Raw genomic sequence first — 21,467 nt, forward strand, 5'->3', positions numbered from 1 at the left:
GAGAGGGAACAGATGAATGAGCTGGGGAGGAGCAAGAGAAAGGGAGAGAGAGAATCGCAAGTACGCTGTCAGCACAGAGCCCAATGTAGGACTCAAACCCACGAGTCCTGAGATCATGACCTAAGCTGAAATCAAGAGTTGGACTCTTAACCGACTGACCCACCCAGTCACCCCTCTTAACATAACCCAATAAAAGTATCACAAAAAGTACCAACAGTACCCTCTCATTAAAAATTAATTTTAAGAATAAGGAAATGTGTTAATCTAAATGTTTAGCAATCTGGAAGTGCTGAGTGGCTCAGTCGGTGTCCAACTCTTGGTTTTGGCTCTGGTCATGATCTCATGTTTCTTGAGTTTGAGTTCCACATTGGGCTCTGTGCTGACAGTGTGGAGCTTGCTTGGGATCCTCCCTCTGTACTTTTTCATGCTCTCTCTCTCTCAAAATAAATAAATAAACTTAAAAATGCATTTAACAACCTGCATGGCAGTGAAGCTGACCAATTTGAGTAGACCAAGCTGAACAGATGATGGCTACAGAGAACCAGAAGGAAGTGCGGTGGTACACTGGCATAACTTCACCTCTGACTTATCAACTCTCCACAGAAGGCAGTAAAACACAAGTGAGAAAATTCAGATTTCACTGTGTCTCTTTTTGCTGCATTTAATTATGTGATAAAAGCATTCAAAATACATCTCCAGCCTCTTGCCTTTTGTCTTATACCTAAGTAATTTTTGCCATTTAATGTAAGAGCTTGGGAGCGGAACTTTAATTAAGAGGAGTTCTTGATCTTACAAGAGGCTTAGGAAAAATCAATGGTTTTTGCCATTACCTTGATACAGATCATAAATAATTCATAAGAAATGAAATAAATAAACTTGCTTTGAAAAGGGAAGAGTATCTATCTCTGAATATATATGCATGTATCTATATGTTGTATATATAGACACACACAATTAATATACTAATATAATAGTTAACAGATTTAAGAGATCACTTTTTAAGTAAATTATAAAGCTACTTATGTTTCACTTGGTATATTTTTCTCCACTAGGGCTGGCAAAATGGCTATTCTCAGCTGTCACTTTTTAGAATTAATGTACTCATTCAAGTGAATTTTAGTCACGGGGTTTGGTGTTTTGTTCTTCTGCTGGCCATTTCCTAATTCCTAGATTAGGCAATGCTTTCTGCTTCTAACAGTTGATGCATACTGCTGACTTTTTATCCCATGGTTTAACAACTCTCTGTGAATAGAAAGTGAGAACACCAGCTCTAGAACCAAACCGCCTGAACTGAATTCTCATTCCTTTCTTTGCCTCGGAGTCCTATCTGTGAAGTTGGAGCAATAGTTGTGCTACTGAATATAATAAATATGAATATAAATTTTTTAGAACAGGGTCTGGTACACAGTAATATCCATGGGCTATCCTTAATTGCAAATATATTGAGTACAAATTCAGATCAAAACCTTTGTATCTCCAAATAGCAGCACACTATCTAGCACACTGAAGGCTGTTGAAATAAAACCTAGATCAGGATATATTTAGAATAAAGTGGCATTAACGAGCCATAGGGATATAAAACTCATCACCAACCAAGTAAAAGCAGTTTGTCATTAAGAAATGGAGTAAATATCTTGTGCTTTCTTACAAAACCCACTTGACTTCATATAATTAATATTTCGTCTTATAGGTTCATTCTTCCGAAAGCCTCCGCAGGTTATTTTACCCACAGGAACCATCAGCTAGAAGCAATATTTATAAAATGAAAACGTTTCAATTTGCTCATAAAGAAGTTTATAAATACAGGACAATGAGAATAAATCCTCGTATTTAATAAAATTATATAATTTTCTTGAATTTAGCAGAACAAACCAAACTGAAGTAAAATTACCACAATGGCTAAACTTCAAATACAAGTTTTTGCATCATGTGAAATTATTTCCTTAAAGACTCTGAGGGTAAGAGCTACTGCACTTCGGTGCAGGTACCCTACAACGTCTGCCACAACTGCTAAGTTCACTCCCTTCCTGCAATATTTTTTTTCTTTTTTGTTTTCCACCCTACTTTAAATTGCAGATTCAAAACTTGTTTTATTTTGAGTTCTCTCCAATTTTTTTTTAAGCCTGAATGTGCCCTGTGGTTGCTGGAGGGAAAATGGAGAGGTCAGGGAGAGCGGTGTCTGTTAAATATCTAGGCCCTGCTCTGTGAGACTTTCCTGCATATCTCCTCTACCTACTTGGGGGTGTGTCCCATTCCCCTGGGGAAATAATACCGATTTAAAACTTTTCATCCTCCTGTTTAATGGGCAATCCTCGAAGCTTTCATTCTAACTAGGGGGGACAGGTTCAGATGAATCCTGTTTCAGTTCTCCATGAAAGCCACTTTTGGAAAAGAAAATAAGTAAGTCTACCCATTTAGTTTCTATTTCTCAAATATTATGGTTATTAGCAACTGGTAAGCTCTGAGCTTAACCACAAAGCTCAAAGGACATGCTTTGAAATGCAGTATTCCACAATATAATAGAAAACCCTACTTTGTGTCTTGGTACCTTTGTTTTTTACATTATCTGTAGTTAATACCTGCTTATAGCAGCTTTTTTTTAAACCTTCAGGAGAAATGTGTTCATCTGGTATTTTAGAAACCTAGACCACTTACAGTTCCTGGTCGTGGGTAGGGTACTCTTCCTTGGTAAGGTACCCACTGATAGTTGGGACCATCCCTGTGAGCGTATGGACCAAGAAACACCCTTCTCACATCACTCATGCTATACATACACACAGCTGACCCCTTGAAGATGTTACTAAAAGAGAGAGACAGGAAAAAAACAACAACAGGTTTTCATCCTCATACTATGTCAACACAACTGTTAAGTTGTTCTAGGTTTTTAAATATCAGATATCAATTAACAAAATGTGAACATAAATTCAGTCTCAAATAGTGCTTGCGGTATTTTTTAGTCATGTGTATATATTTTGGCAATGCAGAAGAGAACAAATTATAACTGCTCAAAAATAGAAGACACAGATGAAAACTTCATTAATACTCATAGTACATATATCAGATATAGACAATATGTGATATGAAGATACACACACTAATACACATAAACTTCAGTGGGAAAACATAACTACATGATCTTTTAAAAAGTGATATTTAATTTTGATATCAAACTGAAATAAAAATATAAACTTTGGTAATAGTTAAGCCTCCAGCATGAATACTGAAACCAGAGAATTCTTAAGCAAGCAAGGATGTTTGAGCAGTCATTTTAAGGGCTGAAACTGGTGCATAAAATGAACAGTTAATGTCAAAGGATGTGTCACGTTATATTATTTTTAACTCCCAAATGACCAAAAGCATTAGAGCAAGCAACAGAGTGATTTGTGTGAAGGCACTTAAAATAATCTCTTCCTAACTCAGAAAATTGTTTTAAGTTAGTAGCTGTTACATCCTACTCAAAGTGGAATATTATAGCAATTATCCCCATCATTTTGCTTGATGAAAATCAGGTACTTGAAACAAACTGGAAGTGTGCCATGAGCTGCCACAATTTTCCATTTTATTGTACTTATATAAATACAGCCTGAGAGATGTATTTATACAAAGATATAAAACAGTTGTGCATACTTAAAATATGGAATGCTTATCTTTTAACCAATCTTTCACCATAGAAAATTACATATAAATCATATCAAATGAAAAACATGTGTTCATAGGAGACTATTACTGGAATCTGCTCCACATAGACAATGTCTGGTAGAGTGCAAGCTTCATGAGGGAAGAAAGATGCCCAGTTGCTTTTCTGTAACATGAGTTACATATTTCATGGTACCTGACACATAGTAAATCTCAGTCAATATTTATAGAATTTAGTGACAGTATTTTCATAATAAAATAGACAGAAGTTAGGCCCCATCCTAATCTTCCTGACTCAGAAATTCTAGGGGTGGGGCCTACTATGATCTCTGGGTGATTCTCATGGATACTCCGAGGATGTCTGAGAACCACTGCCCTAAGTAATGAGGAAGCAGAAGCAATGCATTTATGTCTGTTTATATAAATGTTATACTGAACGTAATAGTCAAGAGATAATTGCTGCTTGATTGGCAGCAAGAGCTCCGGAAGATGGGGAGTGGAGAAGGGAGGAGGGTGAAAAGAAGAAGAAGGAGGGAGGGAGGGAGAGAATGAGGGAGGAAGAAAGAGAAGAGGAAAGAAAGAGTGTTGTACCTGTAGTTTACAGCACGACAAAGTCTGATCAAAGCTCAGATTTCAGCTTTTCAGAATATTCTACGTTTCATTCAAATTTAAAGTCTAAGCTATACTGAGAATACGATACATTTTTCATCATTCTATTTATAGTGATGATATTCTTTGCTAAAATTCATTAAAAAACTACTTAGGTCATAATTTATATCAGCCTTCCAAGAATCGACAATAGCTCAAAGGTTAAGCCAATGTTCTTTCAAAAATATATTTTCCAAACTATGGATACTTGAAAAGCACCTAAAGGACATGAGGTTTCTTTGATATTAAGTTAGTAAAAAGCTGTTTACCTGGAAGTTGTAAACACCCCATAGACAATTGGATTCTTAGGATCTTTAGAATTCATAAGGAATACATCCTCTGTTTGAAAACAAAATTAGGAAAAGTTGCATTTTGGTGGTTTTGACAAAGTCTGAATAAATATTCTGTCCCATAACATCAGCTACTTACGCAATTCATCAAAATGAGTGTCAATGCCATTTGGACCTGGCACTGAGCAAATAAGTCGAGCTTTGAGGAAGGTTGTCCACTTATTCACTAGACTTCTGTGACCCCCAAAGTCATTCTGAAAGGAGAGAACACTGATTTTAGGAAATATGCATGTGAATGATAATTTCAAATATTTCTCTTATCTTTATATCTTGAATCAGAGACACAATTTCCTCATTTTTCAAAATACAATTATACAACAGATACAAGTTAACTATAATTTTTCATTATATTGTAGGATACATCTATTTATTCAAACCTTATTCATGGAATAATTTACAACATATAATGAACATACTGGCACATAATAAGCACTTAATGGTATTTATTGAAGGTAGAATAAATACACACCTTATAACACATACTGAAAATACATCCCAAAGAGAAGCAAATCAGCATCAAATATTTTATAAGCTTAAACAGCAACAATTTCTAATTTACAATCAGCACAGTGAAAAAATATTTGCATAAATCTTAATAAAAAAATCATTCTAGAAAAAACATTTTTAAAAAGTACCCCCTCACTGAAAATAAAACTAAATTAAAAAAAATTTTTTTACATTTATTTAGAGAGACAGAGAGATACAGAGCGTGAACGGGGAGAGACAGAGAGAGAAAGAGACACAGAATCTGAAGCAAGCTCCAGGCTCTGAGCTACCTGTCAGCACAGAGCCCAATGTGGGGCTTGAACCCATGGACCGTGAGATCATGACCTGAGCCAAAGTTGGATGCTCAACCACCTGAGCCATCCAGGTGCCCCATGAAAATTAAACTAAATTTTAACTTAAGTTAAATTTAGCAATAGGTTCTATTATGATTGTATGTATATACTGGTAACTTAGGGTCTTATGAAATAATATATTTGAAAAAAAATAAATAACATTTATGTGCATATGTCTGAAGGAACATATGTGTTCCTTCAAAAACATAACAATAATTTATATTTTGTTGATATAATTCTATACACTATAAAGATGTTTTTAACCCTGTAAACAGTGCTTTTAAATATGATTTATATTTTTTGGAGAACAGATTCTCATATATTTCACATATTTTTGTATGTTTCCAGATTGTTAAAACCTTTAATTTTCCAGTAAATTAATATACTAGAGATAAATAATTACGTCGTGATTGATATAGAAAAGATGCTAACCAATCCTCCCAGTAGAGATTTTCAAAAATTTCATATTTTCTTAAAAAAAGCAAATTCCATTGAAGATGATTATTGGATCTAGCTTTGTGATTTTCTTGAGATGAAAGGTGCTTGAATATATAACAGCAGTTAGCTTTATTCACACTGCATATACTGTACTATACAGTGTAGTGGGGAAGAATGGTGCTGTTATTATTTCTTCACACTGATACTAATTAATCCATAAACATTTATTATTTTTATTCTATATATCTGATATATGATGTAATATCATATACAACTTGTGCCACAGTAAATGAATTACCTCAAAGTTCAGAGCCTCAAAACTATATGTATGTGTTCAAATATATGTACATAGGATGTTATAATCACTTGATAAAATCAAGTTTTAACACTTTTCTCCCTTATATCAATGTTTTAGCTAATTCCAACAGCAAATATCCATTCACTCTTACATACTGTAGGAAACTGTGCTATGTGTGAAAATATGAAAAATTTCTAGGTAACAAGAAAAAGTTGTATTTCTTGGGGAACTAGTGTGGCTCAGTCAGTTAAGCATCTGACTTTGGCTCAAGTCATGATCTTCCTGTTCAAGAGCGGGAGTCCTGCCTCAAGCTCTGTGCTGACATCTCAGATCCTGGAGCGTGCACGCGATTCCATGTGTCCCTCTCTGTCTCTGGCCCTCCTCCACTAGAGCTCTCTCTCTCTCTCTCTCTCTCTCTAAGTTAAATATTTAAAAAATAGATTTCTTTAAAATTTCAAAGGAAGATCATTTACCATAAACCTGAAATAATGTATCACGATTTCTACCTGCATGTTTAGCTATGAAGAGTCACCAATTAACAAGAATGTTTTCAATCATTCTTTACCATTTAAATATTTATAATGATCAGTCAAGATTTGAAGCCATAGGTTTCACTATATTTGCATATAGGTGGATAAGAAAAAGAAAACCATGATTGGACAATGATATCCTCTTCAATTGTTTTTTCTTTACCTCACCTTGCATATCTGACCTATTCTAGCATGAGTGGCTTTTCCAGTGTGTTCTCCATCTATCGCATTTTCACGGAAGAAAAAATATACTTTGTCATCTTCAGGGTTGTCACTTTCTGGAATGAGGTGGGCGCTGATGAACCTTGGATCTGAGAGACAAATGACAGCATATATATTAATTCACAGACATAAAATACCATTCATTACAATCCACTCTCACTGTCTCTTCGCTTGCATTTGATATATATCAAGAACTACCTTTCCTTAGTTCACAGTTTTCAGTACATGTCAATTGTTCTTTATTTTGATAAGTTACAAATCACCATATATCTCAAAAAATTCTTATCTTTTTCTTTTTTGGAAAGTTAGGAGTTGTTGCAGAAATCCTCAGTGTGACCACATAGTGCAAATAAATGCATTACAGGATATTAAAATATTTTGTAAATTGGGAATGCTATCAAATACTGCTTATTGCCACATCATTGTTATTCTTCCTTCCAAGCATAAGAAAGTTTTAAATCAAAGTAAAAAATGGTCTGTTCTATTTTCCAGCAAAGACTGGATGGGAGGGGAGAGATGAGATCTAGATAAAACAAAAACAAAACACCAAATATTCTCATGGTCTTCTCCATCTCAGTAAATAGCAACATTATTTACCAGGTACTCAAGTAACTGAGGTATTCTGAAGCCACCCTTGAGTCCTCTCTTTCTCTCACAGCCCACATTTTATCAGTATGTCCATCACCTTTTCTTACCACATCCTCCATGACCAGCCTCTCCCACATCACTATGGCCAGTGATGGATTCCTAGCAGATTCCCTGTTTCTACCTTACCATCAATTGTGTTCTATTTCTCCACACTAGTCAGAGTGATCCTCTAGCACGACACTTTCTAGTCTAACCCCTCATTATTTTCCAAATTATTCACAATAAAATATAAAATCTTTCTCATGACCAGATGTCCCTGCTACCTCATGAACCTTTTCTTCTACCTACTCTCCTTACCTAACTTGCTCCTAGCCCACCATACCATCTCCAACTCAGCCTGGTTTTCAAAAAAGTCAAGTACTCTCATTCCTGCCTCAGATCTTCCTTCCAGTATACTTTCTGACCTCATATATTATAATGAATGACTGGATTCCTACTTTTACTCAGGTCTCTGTTCAAATATTGCATTATCAGAGAGATCTCTGTTGACTACACAATTTAAAGCACGTGAAATCCTCACTTTTAGTTATTAATTTTCATAAATTATTTTTCTTCCTAACATTATTAAATACCTGTGATCTCTCAGTCTTTCTTTCTCTATTCCTAATCTTCATTTGTTTATGGTCTGTTTCTCTCCCCACCCCAACGGAATATGAATTTCAAAGACTTGGCATGTTTTGTTTGGTGCTATGCTCCTAAAAGTTAAAACACAGCTGGCATTCAATGAATATGTGTACAAGAAGGGAAAGAGAGAAAAAAGGGAAAAAAGAGAGACTGTCTAGATTATGCAGAACATAACAATAGCAATGTTTAGATCCTCATTAAAAAAATAACTTTTGTAAATACCTGGGTTGATGTGGTTGTGACTCATACAGACATATAAAAGTATGCAGTAGCCTCATTGGTTTTAAAGTATAATATACTAAGAAGCTGAATTTATCTCACTGAAAGCACCGAGGAGATTACAGGTATTTAAATTCTCACAATAATCTACCTTCACTCCTACGGTGTATTATGTTATCAAGTCAGCAATGAAATATGTGCACATAGGTCAGTCAGTACCATACTTGAGATACCAGGGAAGAGGTCAGAACCCTGAAACTAGCTTTATCCATGTTATTGAGTCCTAATCTTTACACCTGTGCATAATTCATTGTTATCATGTATTCTATGCTTGTAACCTTCTTTTAACATTTGCTCTCAGACCATGCACTTAGGGCTACACTCCATTATCCTTCTCAGGCAAATTATACAGACTCTGTGAGTGATGTTGATTGTACAATTTATTACCTATTCATATTTCAAGTTCAGTGTGCCAGTGGAATAAGAGTAGGGAAAGAATTTAAAAGTTGGACTCAGCACCAGAACTTTATAAGATACATAAAATAATATATTATTTTAATCTTAATAATTGTTGTAAAGCTTGTTTTTCTTCATAATTTTTTACCTGTTCATATACATGGATATGTTTGTATATTTCTGTTTGTGTCTCATGAGGATCAGGGAGCAGAATAAGTAATGTGACACAGTAGGAACTGGTAAGTTAGAAATAAAAGAATTATTATCCCACTGATGAAGTTAGTTTCCTAGAAATACAAGTGTGTGTGTGTGTGTGTGCGCGCACACGTGTGCGCACGCACATATAACACAAACCTACATGTCAAACTATTCAGTTCAGTCACTTGCAACTTTTGTGACTTTTTGGTAAGGTTCTTACCTCTCAGATCTCAGATGACTAATTTTCACACTGGGTTTATTTCAAATTGGATTCTATTCACCTTTTCCGTCACAAATAGTTCATATAAAAACAAATACTTTAAATTTGAATAGTGCATTGAAACAACTTAGCAAAATGTTAACAAATGCATTATATTATCATAATTATGATAGTAGCGAAAGAAAGCCTCAATCACAGACTACATTTGGAGAAATTATAACCCAGCTACAGAATTAGAATAAAAAAGCACACATTCTTCTGCTTTAAACTAGAGTAATGAAGAGAAGTTGGTCTAATATTACCTCCCAAGTTACAGTAATTATTCACAGAAACACTTGTATAACTTAGAAAATTTTCAGGTAATTAAATTCAGCTATTGTATTTGCTCACAAATACATGTAAGATACTATGTAGAAAACAAAATGAATAATATGTATCCCTTGTTCTTAGAAAGCTATAATCAGGCAAAAGTCATGTTAGAAGCATAAAATGCCAATAAAGCAAACAATATTTTACATGTACAGATATTCTCTTAGCTTTGTGTTGGAGCATGACAGAAGACGCTATCAAGTACATGTTTCCCTCTCTAAAATATGTCAAGAAAATTATCATTTTCAAATGTGGACTCTAGTGGAAATTATTCAAGCAAGTTACCAAGCACATTCACTGTTGGGAGAGCCTTCAATCCTAGTCTCTCCTTCAATATCTGATATTATAGGCATGGATGACTTTGTAGGTGAATGAGTCTGACATAGCTACAGAAATAGCAAAAAAAAAAGCCACATAGAAAAAAAACCAAATTTATTATAATAAAAAAGATCATCAAAGGAAAACAATGCCAGTCTAATGTAGCTTGTCTTTAAGACCATTTGGATACATTCAACTTGGAAAAACATTTATTCCTATTTTAAAATAAAATAGGTCTCTAGTTAAACTCTTTAAAAAATTTAAAAGGGGTCATTCTCTTCTACTATACCAAATTAGAAAATCTTGTCTATGGTCAAAACCTTTTCTCACATTTTCTACTTCTTCAATCTCTCAAATTTTGCCTTCCCCTTCCTTTCTACATTTGGCCTTCTTACTCCTCCTCTTATTCTCTCAATCTATTCCTCTCTTCCCTGGTGAATTCCCCTCTTCTCCCAATCCAAACATTCTAATCACTTCCCTGATATCCTACAACCTCTTGATCTCCAGCCTGCCTTACATAACCCCAGAACTTTTTTTCCTGTGCCCCTATATCTAAGCAAGGATGATGAAAATCATATAATCATAGTAAGTAGATGTGCTATTTATAACTCAGGCTATTTATCCTAAAAAAAAGAATCTTAGTAATGCTAAGGGCATATTTTATTTACTTTTAGTGGCCTAGTATCAATTTATTAACAGCAACTCTTTAAAATCGTCTCATTATCTTCAAATCAACTAATGTAGCATCTCTCATTTTACTCTTCAAAGATGGAATTACTTGCTATACTGATACAACCAACACCATTTAGTTAGAATTCTCTCATTTTCCTTCCTCTACTCCCCCAATTTTTCTTTTCTTTCTTTCTGTGGGAGAATGATCTCTCCTTATTTGTAAGTCTAAAGCCTCTCTCTATTTGCTCTCAATCCAATAATCTATAAAATATTTCTCCAGTAGCAATCTCTATTCTTCATGTAATCCCTCACCATCTATATTTTCATTCATCATATCTTTCCTAGACATTTATCTGTGCTCTGGATTGTGGTAAACTAGGGGATGGTATGATGAAATGTATTCTGTCTGTGAAAGAATACCAATAATTAAACAGAACAATTATTACACCACACAAAAATAACAACAGTAAGAGTTTGGGGGAAAATGCAGATGGAAGTAGAAGAGAAAATTAATTTTGACTTAAAGGAATTAGGGAAATTTTTTCTCAGAAGATGTGACCTATTACAAGACCTAAAGAATAATTAGGAATGTCCCAGGTAGAAGTAAACACGTACAAGGTATGAGAAATGACAATGTTGTGCACACAGAGAGTAATCAGTGAAGAGACAGGTGGTCGAAGATGATGACAAGAAAGATAAGAAGAGGCCAGAATAAGATGGAAGTGTTGTTTAGAAACACTTTAACTCATATTTAACTGTCATTGTCCTAATGGCAATGAAGGAAACCAATAAAGTATTTTAAAACTAGTAATGACATTATCAGATTTCTATTTTAAAATCACTATGACTGCTATTAAAATATATATATATATATAATGAAGCAAGAATGAAGGCAGGAAGACCACTCTGGAGGCTGGTGAGAAGTGCTGGCGATTTAGACCAGTATGACAGAGAAGGTGGCATATGTAAGGATTACGTGAAAGCAGAATTGCTTGGTTATACTAACTGATGAGAGGTTGAAGGTAGGAAGTAGTGAGAAAAATCGTGGAAATATTAAGGACATGTCTGCTTTAAAAATCATTTACTGAGATAGGAATACGTGGGGAAGGGTAGATATGGGAGTGAAGGGAGGCAGAGGAACTCAGTTTAGTGTATCGTTGAAGTGAGATGCTTGTGAATTTATACCTCAGCTCAGAGAATACAGAGGCCGAGAAAAGAAACTGGGACTAGAGTTGAAGTTATTTGAAACTGACAGCAGGGTATAGGGTACAAAGAGAAAAGAAGACAATCTAATACAAAGAGAAAAGTGATGAAAAGCAGTAAGAAAGCTAGCAACTGGGGAGTTGCAAAATTAAGGGAAGAAGTTAATTCTTTGGGTTCTCAATCTTTCCCTTTATAACGATTCTGTAACAAATAATTATTTTTAAAATAATTTCATCCTACAAAAGAAAACAAAGAGAATTCCACTGATACTCTGCACTCTAGAATCTTTTGTATTTCTTTCACACATTTAGCCATAGGGCTTTTTGAGAGAGTGAGAGAGGCCTGAGACTCAGACTCAGACCCCTTGCCCTATTTACCAGTGCCTTCCCAGCTCTGTTACCACCCAGCTTTCGGTGTCTCACCTCTGAGAGTGTTCCACTGATAAGCAACAGAAACCATCAAATCAACACACAGATTCTGATGCTCATACTCTTTCAGTTGTCTGCTGTGATTGGCACAATAAAATCTTCATGCCCTTCCTGTACTTCATTGTTTCTCTGGCCTGTGCCTTCTATGACTCTGAACCTGAATTGTTAAGTATAGAGCCTTCACTATTTCCTTTTTGACTTTCTTTCCCTATATCCCTAAATACAGGTGCTTCCTAAATTATTTTCTTTTTGAGCACCTTTTATATTTCCTCCCATACCTATAAATGAAGGCATCTCCTAACACTTCTTCCACTATTTCAATATTCTAAACTTTGTTATGGTTTTAAAATTTTTCCTTTGGGAATTGATTCACTTTTAGACTGTCATGTATCCAAACTATATTGCCTTTATTTCCTCCCTATATCAAATCCTGCATTTTAAACTTCTGGCTTAAATTTTCTACTTAGGTATCTCAATGCAATCTTAATTCATCATGACTGGCAAGGACCTCATCTACTTTTCTTTTAAAACTGTTTCTGCTCCTATGCTTAATGTCAATATCAATACCCACATATAAAATGTTATTTTACGTTAAACTGCTTCCATATCCTGCAGGACTTCTGTTTTGCCCTCTAAATTTATTATCAATCTTATTCCTGCTCTCTACTATGATTTCACTTCTTTCCCTGTGTTCTAGTCTTAATGTTGCTTGTACAATCCATGCTTTTTTAACTTTACAGTTATATTTTCAAATCATCTAATTGGTCTTCTACATCTATTATCTATTTCTTCTAAGCCATCCATACAGTGCTACAGCAAAAAGTACTAATGCATTTATACCATATAATTTCCAGACCAGATTTCAGGTGTCATAAGATGATAAAGTAGCATAAACCAAGATGTGGCATGTAGAAAGGACAGTAAGGCTGATGCCACTATGAGCCAATAACAACTCTAAAAGTAGGTACTACATTCATCAATACATATACTTGAGCCATGGTTTGGGCTGGAAGCTTTCTGGCATAAGAGGAAAATGGGAAATCTTGTCAATTACACCATTTATAGGGTCCCCAATACCAATAATAAATTAAGGGCAATCAGTGGCATCCACAAACTAACTTTGACTTACATTTCCAGCAGAACTGACCACTATTCCTCTTCTTTAATCCCTTAGTAAATCTGCTTCTCATTCAAGAAAACACCCTATCCACTATCTTCAAACACATTTCACATAACATGAAAGAAAATTTGCTGTTATCTCTTTGTAACATTTAATCCTTTTCCTATTACCTTCATTTTTATATTTATTATGACAGGCATTTGTCCTGTATCTCTCCTTCTCTTGCCTTCAGCTTCTATATATAACAAAGTATTTCCCTAGGCATATTTTGAATTTGTCTCACTGCAACTGTGCAAATGTAGACCCTTATCTCTTCTCTCCTGGCAGCCACATTCAATCTGTTTTCCCTGCCTCTGGCCTCACCTTTCTCAAACCATCTTGTACTGTCTATCATCTTTTTAACACACAAACCATTCCCTGGCACCTGGTGCATATTTCTCAATTAGAATCCAGAAAACTCTACTTTTAATCACTTGTTTTCTTTCCCTTCTCTTCTGGTAATCTGATTTCCCTATTTTTCCCCAATTATTTCTTCAGACTAAGCATAATTTCTGAAACAGAACATGGTTCCTAAATGAGTAAATAGATTATTAAATGAATGAATTTCCTAAACTAAAATAGGGAAGTTTGTGGGTTTTTTTTTTTTTTTGAATCACATTTTCTTGCTTTTCGACAGTTCATTAAAGCTATCTAGATGAATAAAACTCATAATAGCCCTGACAGTGTTTAGGTTCTCAGCTAAAGAAATTCTTAGACATGCTTCTTTAAATTGCAACTATTTCTAAGAGTTATCACAAAATAATAAGTTTTCAAAATGTTCTGAAATTTCAAGAATGTTATTTTAATATGGAAAAAACTTCTGTTTTTGGTCATATCCTTTTATGTTAGATAATTAATACAGTAAAATTAATGATCTGTTTGCAATTTTTAAAAGTTAGATTCTATCAATAGGATTAAAATAGCAAAAAATACGTCTCTCTACTTTATGAAGCTAAAAACAATGCATATGTTGGAGGTCAGAGATTACCACTATCCTGAAAAACTACAAGCAATTCAATAACTTTCCTTGTCATCAAAAACTCCCCGTGGAAAACTTTTACTCAAATTCATTCATATTGACCTACTTTATTAGTTCTCCTTGAGAACCAAAGAAAGTTCATGGTATTCACAAAGGAAGCTTTCCTACTTCCAGTTACCACCATCAAATGGCAAACAGAAATGAAAAATTGAAACTCACTAGTTTTGCTTCTTACATTTGTGCTCTGTAAACCATTAAAGTAGAGGATATCTATTTTCAGTCTCCAATAAGTTTCTGATTTCAATGTGGCCAAGTCCATTGAACTAATAGACACGCATACACAGATCTTTTAATAATGTCAACAATTCATGTCCCTAGATACTTTTCCACATTGCAATGTTCTCTACTCTGTAAAGTTCACAAAATCCCAACTGACCGCGATTTAACAAAATGTTTGAGCTTGTACAATTGAAAATATTTCATACAATATGAAGCCGGAAATCGATGTGGATGTGCATTAAAATCTGAACATCAAAAGAAAGTGGCAAAATCCATTTAAGCAGGATCAAAGTGCATTAGTCTTGCCAGCACAGAACTGCAATGTAAACACTCTAAAGGTAAACAGAGCTGGAAAGGACTCCCTCATCTGGAGAGTTTAAACGGTATGCCTTTGGGGAAGAAACTCTGTCTTTACAGGTACTGCAGTACTTTTGCAATGCCCTGTGTACATGGTAGAAGCTGAACAAATAATCGTATTTAATAATCTTGGCCCAATGCTATCATGTGAAGCATGGAATCTTTAGTCATGATAATAGCAATAAATGCTGAGTAAATACACCTCTCTTTTCTTCCCCCGTTTATCTCCTTTACCACCCCCTTGACATTCTTCCACACCTCATCCCACAGATGGCATTTCTTGCAAAATTCACTTTTGGGCACCACCTGACACTTGTAACAGTATCACTCTGTCGAAATATTTTTAGCAGCTGCAAATTAAACTGTCCTTCAGGTGCAATCTCACACTTAATGAAAATGACACCTTGGCACAGGACACCCGGCTGCCTTTATGATTCATTTGGCAGCTTGAGCTTATTTAAATAATGAACACATTCTGCTGTGCTCAGCATTAGGATCAATCTAAATCTCTAGTACAGAAACATTTTGACCAGCCTTTGGCTGGACCTATCCTCTCCACCAATAATCCCTCAAAGAACAAGAATATACAACTAAAATTGTAGAAATATATATTTTTTGAAAAAGAATTAAATTAATGGGATGATTAATTAAGATTTTGGGTTTTCTATAAATTTAAAATTTATAACATATATTGGTTTTTTAGGACATAATTATATATAGTTCATTTGAATGGAGGACAGAATAAACAACTACAAGCTTTCTTGTGCAGGTGCCCCAAGGACTAGTTTCACACCATGATATAGTCAGTCCTCTTGTAAAGCATGACAGGAAGTTCCAGCCAGAAGAGGAACATAAGCGCACCACAGGAAAACAACCCATGTTACCGCTCTCTCTCTCTCTGAATCAACTGTGACACCATCTATGAGACGAAAAGGAAGACTTAAAAATTTATATATTTTACAAAATATACATATACACTCATATTTTCTTTATCCTTGAAAGGTTCCACTGACATTCTGACTATTCATGAAGGAAAATCCTTGCTAATACATACCTTCAGTTACCAACATAAGAAGAAACAAAATCTCCCTTTACTGCATATGTAAAAACTATGCTGTAATGGGGGTCAAAAAAGAAAACTGGGTAGAAGCCTGGCGTCTCCTACTCACTAGATTTGTAATTTCAAAACATTAATTAATGTCGACAAGCCTTAGTTTCCTTATCTGTTAAAAAAGCACCTATCTCTGAGGTACAACCTACCTACCTACCTACCTACCTACCTACAATAGCTCTCACAGGTCTTCAAAATTGCTAGCTGTTGTTGTTTTGAAACACCATTTATAAAACTTCGTGAAATGTCCTAAAAATGCATGCTTAAAAGTTAATGGTGGGGCGCCTGGGTGGCTCAGTCAATTAAGCATCCAACTTTGGCTCAGGTCATGATCTCACGATTTGTGGGTTCAAGCCCGGCATGGGCTGTGTGCTGACAGCTCAGAGTCTGGAGTCTGCTTCAGATTCTTTCCCTCTTCTCTCTCTCTCTCTCTCTCTCTCTCTCTCTCTCTGTCCCTTTTCTGCTTGTGCTCTCTCTGAAAAGTCAATAAATAAACATTAAAAAATAAAATAAAAAGCTAATGGTAACATAAACCTATATTGCTAATGAAAGCAAGTTGAATCAGAAGTCAGCTGATAAACAAGCTATAAACCCGTTAAAGCCCTCTGAGAAGAACAAAGACAAACTGGGAAGTATGTAAACTTTAAAACTGTATTTTTACAATTTAAAAGATATTTCCAATGTCATAGCTTCAAGCTTCAAAATACTTACAAGCTAACTAGCAGGACAACTGGTGATAGGGAAAAATCATCACCAGATGACAGCCAACACAGGCAGGTGGCAGCCACAGTGACTGGTTTCTTCCCATTTGAGCTTTGCTGCAACATAAAGGGGGGAAAGCCCCAAAGAATCAAAGGACTGAATGGGAACTTCCAGCACATTGGGAATGCAGGGAATGCAGCCTAAGGTCATCTCACATTCCTCACTAACAACCTAAGCAGAAAGGATATATCATTTTTGGCTGTGGAATAGAAAAACCTCTAGCTGCCAAGGAACAGGCCTGCAAAAACTTTGATGCTTAGCTGGCTGGGAAACTATGAACAGCCCTGGGGGTAGTTTAACCCGAATAAGGTTCAAGATGAGTCAAGATGGAGAGAAGGGCTGATGAGAATGGAAGATGAGCACGGGGAAGGGAAAATGTGAAAACTAATTACTGTGCCTTCCTTGTGATTTTTATACATTATTCTGATCCACACCCATCCCAGAAAGAAACCCTGACACTAAGACTCAGCAACTGCCCAAAGTGCATAACTGGGGAAGGCAGCACATGAACAAGATCTGAGTTTTTCCTAGTGTATTATGTGGCCACAAGTATTTATACATGTGTATTTTGTAGTATGTCTCTAAGCTGAATATGCCTATACACTAGTTAGTTATTTTACTATTTTAATAAGGAGATCAGCATTTTATTTTTTTATTTTTTATTAAAAAATTTTTTAACATTTATTTTTGAGAGACAGAGAGACAGATCATGAGCAGGGGAAGGGCAGAGAGAGAGGCAAACACAGAATCTGCAGCAGGCTCCAGGTTCTGAGCTGTCAACACAGAGCCTGATGCGGGGCTCAAACCCACGAACTGTGAGATCATGACCTAAGCCGAAGTCAGACACTCAACTGACTAAGCCACCCAGGAGCCCCAAGATCAGCATTTTAATATCAATAAAAATTGGAAAAGTGTGCTGCTCCTTACCACTATAAAATAAGGCTACTTAAACTAAATGATCATAACCAAACAAACTCCACAATTTTTCTTAACTGAAACCAAATTAATGAAGATGAAGTAGAAATAATTTGGGATACTGGACCTAGAAGAAGAAATCCATGAAGTGATCACAATCATCACCGTGGAGTGTAGTGCCTCTACTCTGTATATCGAACCAAGTTAATTACTTTACAGTTTCCCTTATTCAGTCCTGCAAAGAGAAAATATTTTTCCTTTCATCTTCTCAGCTTCATCTCCTGTGTTTACTATGTTGGCATTTCTTTTCTTTTTTTTAATTTTATTTTAGGGAGAGAGAGAAAGAGTGGGTAGAGGGGCAGGGGGAGAGAGAATCTTTAAAAAAAATTGTTTAACATTTATTTATGGCTCTCAGAGAGAGAGAGAGAGAGGATGAGCAGAAGAGGGCCAGAGGGAGAGGTGAGACGCAGAATCTGATGCAGGCTCCAGGTTCTGAGCTGTCAGCATAGAGCCAAATGTGAGGCTTGAGCCCATGAACTACAAAATCATGATCTACATGGAAGGGGATGCTTAAGGTACTGAGCCACACAGATGCCCCAAGGGAGAGAGAATCTTAAGCAGACTCCGCATTCAGGGCCTGGCAGAGGGCTCAATCCCACATCCATGGGATCATGACTGGAGCTGAAATCAAGAGTTAGTCACTCAACCGACTGAGCCACCATAGCACCCCATAAGTTGGCATTTCTGATCAGTTCTATCCCCAATCCATTTTTGAGTATAGTTTTCCCCTTACTTGTTTTGTCCAACTAATTCAAGCTCTCTCATCTCTCCCCTAAAGTATTGCTCTGTCTTCTTAAAAGACCCTCCTGCTTCAAATCATTTTTCCCAATCAACACTTCACCTGCTCAATTTTATTGACAGTTTCCCATTAACTAAACAATTAAATTCAGAATCCTTTAAAAGGCACTCAACGTCTTTGCTACCTGTCCCCCATATATAATTCTAGGCTCAACCCCCACTCCACCTCCACTGCATTTTCTCCTGTACCTTTCTATATACCTACTCTGGATTTCCAGAACATTCATTCTCTCTCTCTTTTTTTAAAGTTTATTTATTTATTTTAGAGAGACAGAGAACAAGCAAGGAAGGGGCTCAGTTGGTGGTGTCTGACTTCAGCTCAGGTCATGATCTCATGGTTTGTGGATTGGAGGCCTGTATCAGGCTCTATGCTGACAGCTCAGTGCTTGGAGCCTGCTATGAATTCTCTGTCTCTTTCTCTCTCTCTCAAAAGTAAATCAGGGGCACCTGGGTGGCTCAGTCGGTTAGCGTCCAACTTCGGCTCAGGTGATGATATCATGGTTTGTGGGTTCGAGCCCTGCATCTGGCTCTGTGCTGATAGATGGAGCCTGGAGCCTGCTTCAGATTCTGTCTCCCTCACTCTCTGTCCCTCCCCAGCTCATGCTCTCTCTCTGTTTCTCTCAAAAATAAATAAACATTTAAAAAAGTAAATCAATAAACTTAAAGAAAAAGAAAAGAAAGAGAGGGAAAGAGAAAATTCCAAGGTGTCAGTGCAGAACCTGACATGGGGCTTAGATGCAAGAACCAGGGGTTACAACCTGAGCAGAAATCAAGAGTCAGGCACCTAACAGACCGATCCACACAGGCTCCCCAATCCAGAACTCTCATTATTAAATGACTTCACTTACACAAATTCTCTATGAGGAATCATGCCAATTTATTAAGACTTTTTTCAAATACCTTCCAAAAATAATTTTTTCAGGTGGAATTTTGTCTTCTAGGTTTCCATAATTTTTTGTTTTAATTTCATTATAGTAGTTACACCTTCCCACCTGCTCTAGATTATTCCTTAGAATGATATACCATGTTTCTTCAGTAAATTCTTTTTTTTAATTTTTAATATTTTATTTATTTTTTTGAGAGGGAGCGTGAGCAGAGGAGGGTCAGAGAGAGAGGGAGACACAGCATCTGAAGACAGGTTCCAGACTCTGAGCCAGCTGTCAGCACAGAGCCCGACATACAGCTCGAACCCACGAACCATGAGATCATGACCTGAACCAAAGTTGGACACTCAACTGACTGAGCCACCCAGGTGCCCCAGTAGTAAGTTCTTTTAGATAGGATTTTGTCATTCATCTTCAAATCCCATCATAGGGTAGTGTATTACATTTTAAGATACTTGCTAACTTGAATTCAACTAAACACTATTCTTTTTATATAACTGTCTTATGATTTGTAAACTGCCTTCAAGTGAAAGATGTCTGTGCAACTCTATTGCAGTGAAGGGGCTGTCAGGATTCAACTTAGCTCTACTCCTTACTCTGTAACTGTAAGCAAATTATTTGACATATCCATGTCTCAAGTTCTCCTCATAAGAATGCAGAGATGTTAGAAAGATCAGTGACCTTATAGAGTTAAGACACATATAAGTAGAACAACATGCCATTGTAAAATATGAACTGCCCTTATTGTTATCCCAAGGTTGGTTGCCTTTGCTTCACTGTTTAGTCATGTGCTATTCACCAGAAAAAAATCATATCATTTAAGTCAACAAAGATCAAGTAGCTTTTTAAAAGAATAAGAGTGAAAGCTGCAGAGCAGAAACAAAGAGTAAATCAGGAGTTCCTGGTTTTTTCACATTAGATAGCCATAATGAAAGAGAAGATCAAAATCACTCAGAAACTAAAAAGAGCAGCAGTGGTATTCTTGTCTCTACTGACTTGGATAAAGACAATATGGTTTAAAAGATTCAAAAGCAAGTTATACTTTCAATGCTAGGGACTTGATGAGCTATACTCGAAACAGTAAAGCTTGGTGTGTTGTGGTATTTATAGGTGTTTCACTGTATTCTGTGTCAACAAATTAGTTCAGACCATAAAGTATACTCATCATCTGTTCAAGAGTTAAATGATGACTGTTTTCAATTACATTAAGTATAAATAAGAATATTTGGTTTGTATAACCATTATAAGATCATTAAACATTATTTTGGCTATTAAGTGAAAGAATATTTAAAAAGTTTAAAAAATATTGAAAAATATACCACTCAATGGTTGTTGTCTCTTACCCTTTCACATAATTTTTTTGTTATCTTAGTCAATTTGACTCCCCAAATCATAGATATTCTCTGGTGCCTGAGAGACAGTTTTTGGCTGTGTTTTGATCAACTTTATATAGCATTGCTCTTCAAAATAACTTCCTATCTCCAACACTGCCACATTTGCCCCTCCTGGAACTTAATCTTCCTTAGTGTTACCTTATGTGTTAGAGTCACTCAACACAAAAGCCTGAGATTAGTCCTGACTTCTTCCCCTATATCGACATTTATCAATCATCAAGTTTTATTTCCATCTCTTTTAAATTTCTTTAATATTCCTTCATGTCTTAATTTACATCTTTAATTTATTTCCACCCTTTAAATAGTTTTTGAGTTTCTTATTATTAGTCTTACTTTCCTACAATTGTTTCTTTCACATAATGTCAAGAGTGACTTCACCAATATTCAATTTGTTTACACCAATCCATTGTTTAAAATCCTCCTTTATGGCCTACAGGCACATGAAACGATGCT

At 35.8% G+C, this 21,467-nt stretch overlaps 1 protein-coding gene across 1 annotated transcript in view; it reads right to left on the reverse strand.

The window, feature by feature from the left end:
• The window catches only part of SEMA3A (semaphorin 3A), a 202,822-nt gene that overhangs the window by 39,306 nt on the left and 142,049 nt on the right, over positions 1 to 21,467 (reverse strand). The window contains exons 7-10 of the mRNA XM_029918820.1: positions 6,908 to 7,050; positions 4,714 to 4,828; positions 4,554 to 4,623; positions 2,656 to 2,800 (exon numbers count right to left, since the gene is read on the reverse strand). Coding sequence (XP_029774680.1) covers positions 2,656 to 2,800; positions 4,554 to 4,623; positions 4,714 to 4,828; positions 6,908 to 7,050 — 473 coding nt within the window. The remainder of the gene's footprint in view (positions 1 to 2,655; positions 2,801 to 4,553; positions 4,624 to 4,713; positions 4,829 to 6,907; positions 7,051 to 21,467) is intronic.

This window comes from Suricata suricatta, chromosome 2 (assembly GCF_006229205.1).
Source record: "Suricata suricatta isolate VVHF042 chromosome 2, meerkat_22Aug2017_6uvM2_HiC, whole genome shotgun sequence".
Classification (NCBI taxonomy): domain Eukaryota; kingdom Metazoa; phylum Chordata; class Mammalia; order Carnivora; family Herpestidae; genus Suricata; species Suricata suricatta.